Below are 14,233 nucleotides of genomic sequence, written 5' to 3' on the forward strand. Positions count from 1 at the left end.
TGATATTTCTGAACAAGAGAAAAAAGATTTAGAAAAATTTATTGAAGTGAGTAATTTAAATATAAATATGCAATTTTACAAAGTCCCATTTCAAGCAGTTCCAGATTTAGTTGCAGAGCGCAAAGTTTTTCTTAGAAATGGTATGGCTTTTGTACCTGAAAAAGAATTAGCCGGATTATGTTCTTGTTACTTCAAAAAAAATTTATTTGCTGGATACACCATAGTTCCAAATGCAAAAGATGTAGAAGATGCAAAAGATATAGAAGATGCAAAAGATGCAGAAGATGCAGAAATTGCAAAAAATGTATATGATCCAAAAATTACACTCACAAACTTACAATTACAAGACATCTTTGATACCATAATTAATTATCTTAATATGCAAAGGAAACATGCAATACAAATTTACCATGGTCCATCTGTAAATAAATTGGACTCTTTGTTATCATCGGTTTATCCATTTTGTATGAGATTGATTCATGAAAATTTAAGAAAAGATCATCATCTTAAACATGGAGCACGTCTACAGTACATTTTATTTTTAAAAAATATTGGCGTTTCTCTCCGAGGTGCTATGCGTTTGTGGAAAGAAGAATTTACAAAAAAAATGAGTATAAAAAAGTTTGAAAAAGACTATGGATATCGATTAAAATATTTATATGGCGAAAATAACGCACAGAAACATTATAGCTGTCATTCATGTGAAAAAATTATAAATTTGGATGTAAAACCAACAGAATGTTATGGTTGTCCATTCAAGACTTTAACAAATGTAGCACTTAAAGAAAAATTAACCGAGTATCAGCTTGAATTTTCAGATATTGAAGATATTATAATTTTATCATCATCGCAAAATTATCAAAGAGCATGTATGAAATATTACGAAGCCACAAGCAATCATCTTAGAAATGAACCATTTTATTCTCCTGCAGAATATTTTCGCTATACTTATAGTGAATATAACAGTAGTGATGATTCATCTTAATTGTAATTCATCTAATATGTTGAGTTTTTGATAATATTCTGTATAATGAGAAGTCAACATTTAAAAAACAATCAAGGAGCCCTCTAGTGGTAGTTACTTTACTTAGAAATCCGATGGTAACTTACCATAAGGACTTATCGACCATTGGAGATCCGATGGTAACTTACCGTAAGTACTTACCGACCATCTTTACTTATTTCCTGTACTTTCATTGGATCTTACTTGTGTCATTTCCAACCAATGAGCGGTCAAGATGATGTGACAAGTACTTTTCTCGTGCTACCTCCTGTATCATCATGCGATCCGCTTACATTTCTTTAATTTTTGCGTCACGAGAAAACGATCTTAACTATCAGAAAATCTAGATTTCTATTGGAAATTAGAAAAAACGTCAAAACTTCGAATCCGAGGGTGACGTTTAAATGCATTTCATAGTGTACATGTTACCGGCATAGTGGGAAATCCGGCAATGCTAACAATACCTCGGCATTGTCCGCAATGCAAAGCGTCTTTTGACAAAATTGGAAACAGAAGAATTTGTACGGACTTTTAAATGCTACTTACTTAGGTAATATTGAAAAAAATACATTATCGAGCAACAGACACACACAGCATACGTAATCTTCACCCTCCTCAAACAACCCACACACAACACACACACACAAAAGCAAGCATGGTGCGGGTTGTTGAGACTTTTCGTGTCGCTACACTATGCATACTTCTATAAACTGAAACTTAGTCAATGCTGATGCGAAGGGCCCACTGTTACTTTTCGTAGGAGAAGATTTTATTATGTTTAGATCGATATTCATATGAATACATTTCCGGATTTGTCAAAAGACGCTTTGTATTGCGAACAATGCCGGGGTATTGCTAGCATTGCCGAATTTCCCACTATGCCGGTAACATACATATATATAGATATAATGAATCTATTAATAGGAACACATTCATTAATATGTTTCCAAGCTATTAGATATTTTTTATTAACTTTTATGGTCTTAAAAACATTTAGAAGCTTGACGTATTCTGTAGATTCGTAGAAATGGTTTAACGTGATAACATTTTTTTATATATGTTGTAGAAAAAATTATTAAATATACATATAATCGTCATGGTATAATATCCTATATAGGTCACTGATAAAAAGTATATATTATTTTTTTTAATTTTTAGGAACATATTATAAATATTTAAATTCTCGACCTTATTTCTTAGACACTTAGAAATAATTTAATTTATTACTTATAGTTAAATAAATTTTACTTTACTTCATTTATATATATTGTAGATAAAAAATACGCTAATAGGAATATTTAAAAAAAAATAATTATTTATTAGTAATATTTAATATATAATCATGATATGACATCGTTTTAATGAATTTGTTACATTACTGAGTAATTAAGATATTTCTCTGGACTTTGAATTACAGATATATACATATATATAATAAAAACTTCTCTTTCATATGTTCACTTATACAATCATGCAAGGAATCAAATATACAAGAATATTATATTAAAGAAAATTGTTCTGACAATTTGTTAAACGAAACAACGAATCAATTGTATATCATTTAATGTTTGTTAATGTATAATAATGTAATTGGTTACGTAATAATAATGTAGTTTCGAAAATATACTGTTTGATTTTATATTATTTGAATATTTTGAAAAACTCTCTCATTTATGTAATTACCAGTAGATTTAGTTGCAAATAAATATTATTCAGGAGACTCGGTGTGTTTACATTTAATCTGATGTAAGTGAAACAACATATGAATACTTTGGTTTATTTATTTGTTCCACATTCATTGTTTCACATATATTTTTATTCGTTCTCTCTCTCACTTTAATATAATAAGAATATCATAAAGAAACGTTTAAATTGTTAAAAGGATCGAATAATTATTAAAATATAGAGAGTAGATGTTCTTTTAGACGCAATACTTGTAGATATGTATTATACGAAAGACTATTAAAGTTTATAAAATTGACTTTGTACGTGCGATGGATTAAAATTGTTTAAAAATACATCTTCTCAATATCTTATCTCGTATCATGTCTTAAAAATATGATGTGCTCGTGAAAATGATAAAACAAGAAAAAATAGATAGAAAAAGAAAAGAAAAAAAGAAAAAATAATGACAAAGCCGAATGAAAAGAGAATAAAGTACTCAGCGATAAGAAAGAAGCGTGCTCTTTAAAAGATAAGGAAACGAGTTGTTACCGCTCTAGACTCATTGGCACCGGTACACCTAATCTTTTTTACTTTTCTTTTCAATTCAATTAGATATCACCTATTACACGAGGTAATAACGATTGTTGGACATTGTACGTCTTGAATTAGACGATTTCAACGGGTTTCCATTTTTTATATAAAAATAATAAAAAGGGGCAAATATTTAAAAGAAAACAAAAAAAAAAACAAAAAGGAAAAAGGAAACACGTGGAAAAAATGATTCAACGATTATTCACGTTATTATCGAATGAACAACGTTCTAACGTCGTTTTGTTTATCGATATAATTCGCAAACTCATATTGCGTTTTATCCGGAAATGATTTGAGAACAGGCCACTGGTTTAATACGTATTAAATAATTTCAATCGTCATAAATTTTCCATCAACTCATCTTGATCGAAACTTTCTCAAGCGTTACTACTACTACTATTACTATTACTACTACTACTACTATCTCCGTAGGTGGACGAGATGTCTTTTATCGATGAACGGAAAATTATTGTTTTACAAATATAAAAATATGAAAATCAAACACGATATACTCGAGTCATTGCAATCATCGAAAGAAAGGAAACTTTGCTAGACGAGTTTCGTTCGTTCGGAAGAGAGAGAGAGAAAGAGAGAGAGCAAAGAAAAAACTAAGATAAATAAATATATCAGAAGAAAAAAAATCTTTTAACGTCTTTATCCCAGAACCAATCGGTGAGAGATTTTCCGAGTACTCGGTACGAATTGTACCCCGTGAATGACGCTAACATTCTTATCTCGATGACGCGTGACACTCCATTTATCGTATAAATTATCCGGGAGTGAGCGTATTCTCATCACAGTCGTCTATCATACTTCCAACGAACCACGAATGAGGTAGAGAAAAGGAAACTAAACATCGAGGCCTTACTTTGGCATTTCGAAAGATATTCTAATATAACTGGGAAGACAGTTATATTTCTACAATCTAGTCATTCAAACCAGTATAAGCCTACATAATAGCAAAGGTACGTTTTATTTTTCTTTCTTCCCTTTTATATATTTTATATATATTATATTATAATATAATATTATATATATTATATTATAATATAATATTATATATATAATATTATATTATTATATAAATGAATATTAATTGGGATAGTTCAGTGTGTGATCAATTAGAAATATTTATTATATTATGTGTCAATTTTTGTTCGAAAATATTCACGAGTGTTTTATCTTCTTATATTTCAAAGAGAGAAAGAGAATGACAAAAAAATGAAAATTACTCCAATATTACAAATTTCTATCATTATTTTATAATTATAGGAATAAAAAATGTGATGATTTTTTACAGATGCTGATTGGCGGTGCAGTTAGTTACGTAGCCGGAAAGCAGGCGGTCCGTACGGTTTATTGGCGAACCGCGAACAACGGTCGTCTATTAAAAACTGCTAAAACTTGCATGTTCCAAGGACCACCTAAACCAGCACCATCTTCGACTTCTGCGACAATCCCTGACCGTTCTCGTATGGATCTGATCCCGCGAGTTATTTTCAACTCGCAAAATTAAACTAATCGAACGAGTAACTTGTACATAATTTCTTTATATATAATATTTAATGAACTTAATTTAATCCAAAAACTCGTTATTGTACAATATTTAACGAGATTTAATGAAATGGTAGCATGACAATCGAATAAATAAATTATTTATTTATATATTAAACAATTTTTTCATAATTTTCCCATTTCGATATTTGATATATTTTTCTGGAAAATACGAAAGAAAGGAAGGAAGGAAGAATACTTTCAAAAGACTCGAAGTGTCGACAAAACGAGGGCCTTGTAACTTGTTCCCCTTTCTTTCGTGTCACCGATGCAACTTTGAGTCGTCATCCACGTCATACGTCATTTATACGTCATCCATGCATTAGACTACGTCGTACATGCGTCGTTCATGCGTTTTTCATGAGTCTTTCATGCCTCGTCCATCCATTGTCCATGTGCATCGTTCATGAGATAATCAACGCAACTTTCATCATTTATACTTTACTATATTTTTTCAACAATCTTTCGCGTTCCCACCTATCTTATCGAAGATTAATTAACAATATGTTGTAATCTGTCATATATTCATTTTACGCTTATTTTCCTTCAAAACGATTATAATTTTCTGTTAAAAGACAATATCCGTCGAATATTAATTTCACATTATTAAGTAATACGTTATATTCATTCTCTTCTTTTTATATATATGAAATATAATTATATAATATATATATATAAATATATATATAAATAAATAAATAAATATAATTATATAAATATATATATATATATGAAAATAATAGGGAAATTTTAATAGAGCCAGATTGATTCGAACGTTAATCAATCTTATGAAAGAATATTTAATTATCTATAATCGATCGTATCACACATTTGAAAATTTAATATTCTTTAAAAGATAATAGGGGAAATTCTCTTCTTAAATATAAATTAATCATTTAATAAATATCGATATCACCGTTCGGCTTCCGAGTTGATTGGTTTGAACAAAAATAAACGTGATATGTATACGATTTATCGTAACGATTAATTTAAAGATAGATCGTGAGGTGATCGATTAATCGAACAATCGAATCGTTATCGTCGGTGATTAGAGGAAAAAGATTAGACGACATATAGATGCATCTTTTTAGATTCCACGGGTTTTCCGGGCACGTGCCGTTCGCGTACAACTTTTCAGTCCTGACGTATCGATCCCTTCTCTCTCTCTCTCTCTCTCTCTCTCTCTCTCTCATTCTGCTTGTTTTTAATCGAAGCGAAGGGCTCACGGCTCGATTCCTTCGTCCGTAAATTCGAAGTATTCCAGTGAACCTTCAACGAATGCCAGCTGAAAAGGTGGCTCGAAAAAAGAGAATGAAATTATTGGAAAAAAACAAAAATGAAAAACATTTTACGAAATAACGATTATGGAATGAGGATACCCTCACTTTTGGGACGCTGATTTTATTTAGAGTAGTTTAACCCTTTTCGTTACTAACAACGACCTATGTACAACTGGTCATTCACGGAAAAGTCTCATTGTCAGTACGAACAACTGACTCATACAGGGGTTGAAAGTTGTACCTTGATTATACGTACGTACGAATGAAAATTTTATTTCCCAAGTTTACGCATATTATTCATTTTCAAAATGAACAAATTTAGCGGCACATTGCAGTCTTGCAATGGCAGTTTAAATACGATTTATGAATACTTCATCAATTTCCTTCCTATCTTTCTTTCGAATAAAATAAATAATTCTTTGATTCATACTATTTGTTGTTCATCGTAGATAATAACAGCTGACGAAATGATTCGTTGCAACTGGAGTCTGATTTTTGTTTGTTCTTTCGTGTTATTTTTTTTCCTAACGTATTTACATTGTAATTCTAATGCATGGGAAACAACGACGACAACGACAACGACAAGAACAATTAACATTCCTAATTCAATACGTATGTACTTACGTACTTACGACTATCGACGAAAGCGGATAAAGAAAAATATAAAGTCGAATTATGTCATCAATGAGAAAGGAGGTCAGAGACGTCCACGCGTCCGCGCGTTGCAACGAACAATGTGACGTTTTCCAGTTTGCGAGTTTTCTTTCCGCGCATGACCCCCCCTCCCCCTCCACCCGTTTGGAATTATTAAAAGGCTATCGCGAATACAATTTTGACCCCAAATTGATAACAAATTGATTACATTAAGTGTCTTATTCGATGTTTAATAATCAATCAATTGCATTTGTGTGTACATTTATGGGTTATACGTTTAAATGCGCATGATTGGAGTTTCGTTGGAAAAAAAAAAAAAAAAAAGACAACGAGAAGAAATCCGATCAACGTCAATTCCGATATATTATTCCATCATTGCTAAAGATCAATTATATACGATCGTAAATGTTTCCCAAATCCAAGGTTTGAATTTACGTAATTTGAATGATTTACGTTTTACAATTATCGTATAAAAAATTTGTTTGTCAATACGCAACGTATAACAAGGATAAACATATATTTATCTCGCGTGTTACCAAAGGCAGGCACAAACTTTATAATAATTGACGTAAAGAAAATTGTTCGAGATATTAGCTTAATTGATTAGTATTAAAGATTGGAAGGGTTGTTGTTGGTATATACTATATTCCTAGAGAAATAAGTCGAGACGAAGAGGGAAGAAAAAAAAAACAAGCAGAAGCTTTTGGCGGGTGAGATTTGGCGGGTGTTAAAAAGGAGTCGGCGCTGGCGCACTAAATGAACTATCGATTTGGCGAATGAAGTAGGTGGCGCACGCTCGGGACATCGATTCGACTGGGTTACCTTCTAAAGGGATTGAGAGAGAGAGAGAGAGAGAGAGACGTGCTTGTACGAGGAGAAAGAACCACCCGTCCAGGATTTAACAGAATAAACTTGGAAATAATCGTTCAAACGGGAGACCACCACTAACAGCAGCAGCAGCAGTAGTAGCAGCAGCAGCAGCAGCAGGAGGAGGATTGTCACTTTTTTCTTTGGAAAATAACGGAAGGGAAAGCAAAGGGAGAGGGCGAGAGAGAAAATCCAGCAGCCGGTGAATTAAAATCATGCAGAAATATGGCCACGACATGGATTACGACTATGCACAGGAAGGAACAATTGGACAGAATGAACAACATATGCCACCAGGTGGGAATGTTCCTCGGGTTTTAGAAGCCAGACCCATGGTCGATCCTGAAGCTCAAGGTGAGGTCGATCCTAGTTTATATCCCGAGCCCAAGGAAGCCACGCACAAGATCAGGGGTAAGAGCGATTTCTTAGAATACCTCTTTGGTTCCGTCGATCAAGAACTTCTCACGGTCAAGACATTTTACTTCTTCTTCTACTCGGCCTTCGGTTCGCTATTTCCCCTTATGGGAGTTTATTTTAAGCAAATGGGGATGAACGCTGCTCAGTGTGGTTTACTTATTGGTATCAGACCTCTCATCGAATTTCTCAGTGCTCCTTTCTGGGGTTCTTTGGCTGACAGGTAAGTCTTGGATCTTTTATAATATTCTTCTCTCTCTCTCTTTCTCTCTTAGCTCGTACGAAAATCTTCAATTGCTATTTTTATGCTTTTTCTATCGATTCCATTTGAATCGAATCGAATAGGTGGCAAAAAGGTAAGCTGATTCTGCTAGGTTCTCTTTCCTGTTGGATTATCTTTACGCTACCCCTCGGTTTCATCCAACCCCCTGCAACGAGTTGTATGGTCAAAGATAATCATACTAATATTTTGAGATTATCCAACCCGGAACAAAGGATCGTTAAAAGATCGATTGATTTGGACGAATGTTATCATGCCCCGTCCGATGACGAGTACTTGGAAGTTGCAGCAAACGTCGTTTTCGAAAGATTAAGACGAGACGCCGAGGACAACGAGATATACGATCGTAAAGAAATTCATTCAGACGACCAAGCTAAATCCGATCCAATCGCGTCATATAACGTCGAACAAAACGAGGTTAAGAAGCTCGACGATAATAACGGCAAAGAAACACCTATAGTCTATGATCTTGAAACAAACCGAGTTAGAAAACGACGAGCTGCTTCTAACGAAGAAAATACTTCATCCGGTGACCTGAGATACGAACAGTTGGTATTCGAAGACGAAGCTAACGATCCTGATGCTAAGATTATCGATTTCGAGGAACTGCAACGAAAAAATCGACCCGCCGATGTGCTCGAGTATAAACGTTTTCTCAAAGTACGTCAAATCTTTCTCAAATATTTTCAATTAGTTTCGATTTACTTCTAACGATATTTTCTTATCGTTATTTCTCATAGAACGAGCCTCTCGAAGAAGGTAGAGTACCTAAGAAGGCGTATCAAGGTAGAACTAAGGAAAAAGTTAAATCACCGAAAGAGAAGATGATGGTTCGTCGTGAGATTCGTCAGGATAAGGAAATAATTCGTGATAATTTAGACAACAGCAAGGTATTCTCCAGTTTAAAGAATCTACGGAAATTATTGTCCATGGAGGAACGTGAATTTGAGAAAAGAGAAGAGGACAAAATCGAGGAGATGTCTGTGGACACACCTTTAACGAGAAACAAACGAAATGCGCGAAGCTCGGCCGGACAAAGTCCTTTGGCAGTCACATACGCTGCTAATTATAACGAGAAGGAGAACAAGGGTTGGGTCAAGCCGCTTTTCAGTTCCATCGTATATAGATTACCGGTACCAATTGAGATTGTGAAAATAAATTAACCACCACCATTTTCTATCGAACGATCAAAATTATTCGTATTACTTTTGTTTTCAGGATATACACAAAACTTTCTTCCTTTTACTATTATTGGTCATAGTCGGCGAGTTTTTCTCAGCTCCCGCTATAACACTCGCAGATTCTGCTGTGATCACCCTACTCGGCGAAGATGCTGACAGGTAAAACTTATTTACGATTGATCTAACAAAAAACATTACGTTATTATTGTTATATTTTATTATAAATTTTGCATAGATACGGACATCAACGTATGTTCGGAAGTTTGGGATGGGGATTGGCCATGTTCTTTGTCGGTATCGCCTTAGATCACAGCACAGCTTTCCCAGATCATCCTTGCAATCCGGACGCCAGAGAGAAAAATTACACGATTTGTTTCGCTATATTTTGCGTTCTTATGGGGGCTGCCCTAATAACGGCGTTGCAGATTAATTTTAAGTACGACGTTGTTGCTTCTGAGCCGGTAAGTTGAACAAATAACATGACAATATAGAAATTGACGAAGAGCAAAGGGGTTCAAAGAATTTTCTTGTAATAGGAAGTGGCGAAAGTACCGGCTGAACCAACGAGGGAAGAACAACTTCAGAGTCAGTTGTCGCAGCAGTTAAACTTGCCTGGTTTGCAAGATTCCTCGGCTGCTATTAATCCAAAACCATTACCGCCGGAAGGCAAAGTTCGTACAAGTTTATATTATTGACTAATCGTTAGACTTTGATTGGCAAACGAATCAAAAAACAAATCTATCTTTTACTTTTTATATCTTTTTCTCAGACGAAAATGTTTGCCCAAACGATGCGAGAAATTCCAGAGTGGGTGACAGTTTTGAAGCAATTTAAAGATCTCAAATGTAGTTCTTTCCTGTTCGTCGCTTGGTGGATGGGTTTCGGTATCGGACTCATCTTCACTTTTCTATTCTGGCACCTTCAAGATTACGGTGGTTCGCCTACGCTTTTTGGCGTTGCATCGGTGATAAATCACATTTCCGAAATATTTGCCTATTTCTTCAGTTTCAAATTGATTCGACAAATCGGCCACGTTAAGGTACACACATACACGAAATAACGATTTCAATCATCAGAGTTTAGTATATTATAATATATTATATTAACAAAGTCATACTCTTTTGCAGGTGTTGTGCCTTGGTTTAGCTGGAAACGTGATACGTTTCCTTTATATATCTTGGCTCATTAATCCCTGGTGGGTTCTACCTTTCGAATTTATTCAAGGAATTACTCATGCCGCGGTTTGGGCAGCCTGTTGCAGCTACATAGCCCATAACACGCCGCAACATTTGCGTTCGAGTGCTCAAGGTGTACTTCAAGGGTTACATCACGGTCTCGGAAGAGGATGCGGTGCGGTGATTGGTGGCATGTTTGTCACTGCTTATGGTAAGGGACCGAACAGTATTACTTTTTGTGTGAAATAAGAAAAGAAAAAAAAAGAAAATCATTAAATATAATTTATATTATTCAGGTACCACGACGACCTTCCGAATTTACGGCCTCACCTGCCTTGTCGTTTTAGCGGCCTTCGTTTTCATCAACTTTTACAGAAAAGATACCGGCTTCGTTTCCGATTTACCGCAAACCGAGGATCCTCATCAAGTAGCCGAGGTGACGCATTTAGCGCCTCACGGAGTGCCGAGCAACGCTATTCCGAGAGCACTCAGTTCAACTCGTCTCCATGAACTGGCTAATCAAGATTCCGGATATGGTGCGACCTATCAAACTACTGGTGGTAACTTGGACGTGCCTGGAGCTAACGGAGGTAAAAGAGCTTGCTTAATTGTTAATCGTAGCAATGTAGAAAATATCTAACCACATTGTTTGACCAATAGGTGCGGTCAATCCAACGAATCCATTTCTGAATGGCGGTGGGGGCGGCGGCGGAGGCGGCGGTGGATATAATTACGGTATGACCGGCAAAGGAGAGGACGAGTATATCCGTAGGAGCTTCAAGGTTTAGTAAAATCATACCAATTAAAAAAAAAAAAAAAACAAAAAAAAAGAACAAAATAAAGGAAATTGACAAACCAAAAGCTAATAAAAAATTTGTTGACGAGGAAGGATAAGAAACGAGCGACTTCTACAGAAGGCTATACTCTCTGAACGCTATTAAATTTATAATCCCAATCTCGTATATCTAGATCGATCATTCACGATGCGCGTGCGTTCGTCGTGCCTAGCTGATTAAATAATCACTAACGATTAACTTATTCTTGTTTTAGGCTTATAATGAGGTGATCGGTAACGAGTTCGACTTGATAAAGCCACCTCCAATAGAGACCCACCTGCACGCCCAACAACCATGCACCAATCCGTTTCATCAGCAATACTACGACTGGTAACGAGACAAGTGTAATCGATCCTTGAACAACACAAGTCTCGTTGGTATCCACCAGTTGGATTAATCGAACAAGGTCTCGTGCATATTTTACATACAAGAACCGATTAGCGTTCTCGTTGCTGACCGTGTGAACTTGTTTAATATCGAAGAAGAGAGCTGCTTCTATGTATATCGCAAAAGAACCTTACGAGAGTTTCTTCTCCGAGAGACCAATAGAACAAAAAAGAAAAAAAATAAGAAAACAATGGAAAAGATTTAAAAAACAAAAAACAAAATGATAGGATGCGCGCGAGGAGGGGGATCTGCGCGCTTGAAAAAAAAAAAAAGATAAAAAACGAAAGAAAGAAAATACGACGAATATTAATCGATTTGATAATTACAATCGATTTACCGGTGATAAGTCGAGGATTTAAAAAAAAAGAAAAAAGGATTTCAAACGCTCCTTTCTTTTTCTTACTTGACAAAGTCTGAATTTGAAATAAACGTCGTCCGTGCGCCATTTTTTCACGCTTATAACAAATACTTCCACGAGAGATCATTTACGCAATTCGTATTTTCCTTTCAAGATTAATTAATTAATATTTCAAACGATATATATATACGCGCTATTAAACGTCCACTTTCGTTCAACGAATAACGTAAATTCATAATACAAATCTAGAAAACAAATCTAGCAACGACTTTTTATTTCCAATTATTAGACAAGAATTAGAAAGGAACGTCGAAGGGGACAGAGAAGATGCTAATATTACTCTCCTTGTAAATATTGTTCTCTTAAATGCCGAGCTATTTCACTCACTCCCTCACTCTCTCTCTCTCTCTCTCTTTCTCTTTATCTATCGTTTGAAAGTTCTCTTCTGTTCCTATTGCCAAATGCTATTCATTGATTTTGTCAAAAAGATAAACTCGTGTAAAACTAATCCTAATACATTCTATCGAGTAGTTCCTGTGGTACGATATCATTATTATACATAATACCAATATATTTCGTCGTTATACGTGTATAACACTGTTGAAATAAAAGAAAAAGAACAGAAAAAAAGGAATAAAAAAGAAAAAAAAAAACAAAAAATAATAAGAGACCGCAATTAATAAACTAAATTGTGTGTGCACTTGCGAGTGTGCAGCTATGCGCGCGGGAAGGATGAATATTTTATCTCGCCGATCCTTATTCGAGGAACAAGAAAAAAAAAATAGAAAAAAGGGAGAAAGAAGAGAAAAAAGAAAAAAGAAGAAGAAAAAAAGAAACAAGAAGAAGAAGAAGAAGAAGAAGCTAGAGTTAACGTTGTACCTATTCGACTCGTCGAAATTAATCCTAAAATTTAAAATAGCAGTATACATGTAGATATATATACATGCAAGTTATATATACAAAATACACACACACATACACACACATACACACGTATATAAAGTATGGAAGGAGGAAGACAAAAAAACGAGAGCAGTTGCCGTGTTTGTTAAAGAACGAACGCGTTACGACGATCGAGATGATATTATCGATATCTCGAATGAGATCAATCGAATATATTTAATACATTACGGATGAAAGACGAGAACGTTTCGTATTTTGTATCTATCCATAATGGATTTCAAACGACTTTGCAACTAATAATTACTTTGACCTTTTCGTTTTTTGTTAGACTTTTATCTTATTTATCGTCGATTAATTTTTTCAATGCATTTTAGCAATAAAATGTCTGATCCGTGACGTATTAAAAGGAAAGAACGAGTGGAGTTTTTTTTTGGAAGAAACAATTTCAAATCAAGCGAATGAAACGAACTCCTAATCTCTTTCGATATAAAAGCTATTTTTGTAGAAAATAATGAAACCGATGGCTTCTATCTAAAAATTCCTCGACTCGTATTGCGTCCGTTCTTTATAATTGAATTGTTTTTCCTTGATAGGAAGTATCAACGAGTTCACACCGCGGTCATTGCCTTATCGACGTCGCTTTTTAATTCCAAATTCTAAAGTTTGTCTTTTTCTTTTTCTTTTTTCCATCAATCCAAAATCTTCGCGATCGATATACTCGTTGAGATTAAATTTGACGTTGGGAAATGACTTGTTTAAAGCATTATACGTTTTACAAGAGGAGATCGAGATCGTATTAGAATTGTTTCACAAATAAGTGTCGTTTTATTGCAATATATATATATATATATATTTTGTTTTTTATAGCATTTATATTTCATCGCGAAATGAAATAATATCGAGTTTATTAATTATTATCAAGTAAATGTTATTTCCATTGTAATAAACTCGTTGCTCTTGTAATAGAATTTATATTTATTACAATTAACCTAATATTTGGAATTTTACGTTTTAATCCCAACGAGATACAATATGTATATTTAAGAAGCGTAAAGCAATCTTCTTTTTTTTTTTCTTTTTGCGTG

At 34.3% G+C, this 14,233-nt stretch overlaps 2 protein-coding genes across 2 annotated transcripts; both read left to right on the top strand.

Annotated features, from left to right (window-relative positions):
• Positions 1–66: 66 nt before the first annotated feature.
• On the top strand, positions 67–4,225 carry LOC122515020 (DNA primase large subunit-like). The gene is made up of 2 exons (XM_043632159.1): positions 67–1,153; positions 3,692–4,225. Exon 1 carries the CDS (start codon positions 68–70, stop codon positions 983–985), a length of 918 nt encoding a protein of 305 aa, XP_043488094.1. The 5' UTR covers position 67; the 3' UTR covers positions 986–1,153; positions 3,692–4,225.
• Positions 4,226–7,829: 3,604 nt separating this feature from the next.
• Positions 7,830–14,108, top strand: LOC122521512 (major facilitator superfamily domain-containing protein 6). The gene is made up of 11 exons (XM_043642337.1): positions 7,830–8,251; positions 8,374–8,968; positions 9,049–9,441; positions 9,527–9,648; positions 9,725–9,950; positions 10,026–10,160; positions 10,259–10,528; positions 10,617–10,875; positions 10,961–11,254; positions 11,325–11,446; positions 11,715–14,108. Exons 1-11 carry the CDS (start codon positions 7,830–7,832, stop codon positions 11,832–11,834), a joined length of 2,958 nt encoding a protein of 985 aa, XP_043498272.1. The 3' UTR covers positions 11,835–14,108.
• The last annotated feature ends 125 nt before the right edge of the window (positions 14,109–14,233 follow it).

Source organism: Polistes fuscatus, unplaced genomic scaffold (genome assembly GCF_010416935.1).
Source record: "Polistes fuscatus isolate 324 unplaced genomic scaffold, CU_Pfus_HIC Scaffold1, whole genome shotgun sequence".
NCBI classification, from domain to species: Eukaryota; Metazoa; Arthropoda; class Insecta; order Hymenoptera; family Vespidae; genus Polistes; species Polistes fuscatus.

Excerpts from the sequence above, each read along its gene's own strand:
- LOC122515020 (XM_043632159.1), top strand. The coding sequence starts at position 68 with ATGCAATTTTACAAAGTCCCATTTCAAGCAGTTCCAGATTTAGTTGCA.
- LOC122521512 (XM_043642337.1), top strand. The coding sequence starts at position 7,830 with ATGCAGAAATATGGCCACGACATGGATTACGACTATGCACAGGAAGGA. Across the intron at positions 8,252-8,373 it reads TGGGGTTCTTTGGCTGACAG|GTGGCAAAAAGGTAAGCTGA; the intron begins GTAAGTCTTGGA and ends CGAATCGAATAG. Across the intron at positions 10,161-10,258 it reads CATTACCGCCGGAAGGCAAA|ACGAAAATGTTTGCCCAAAC; the intron begins GTTCGTACAAGT and ends TCTTTTTCTCAG.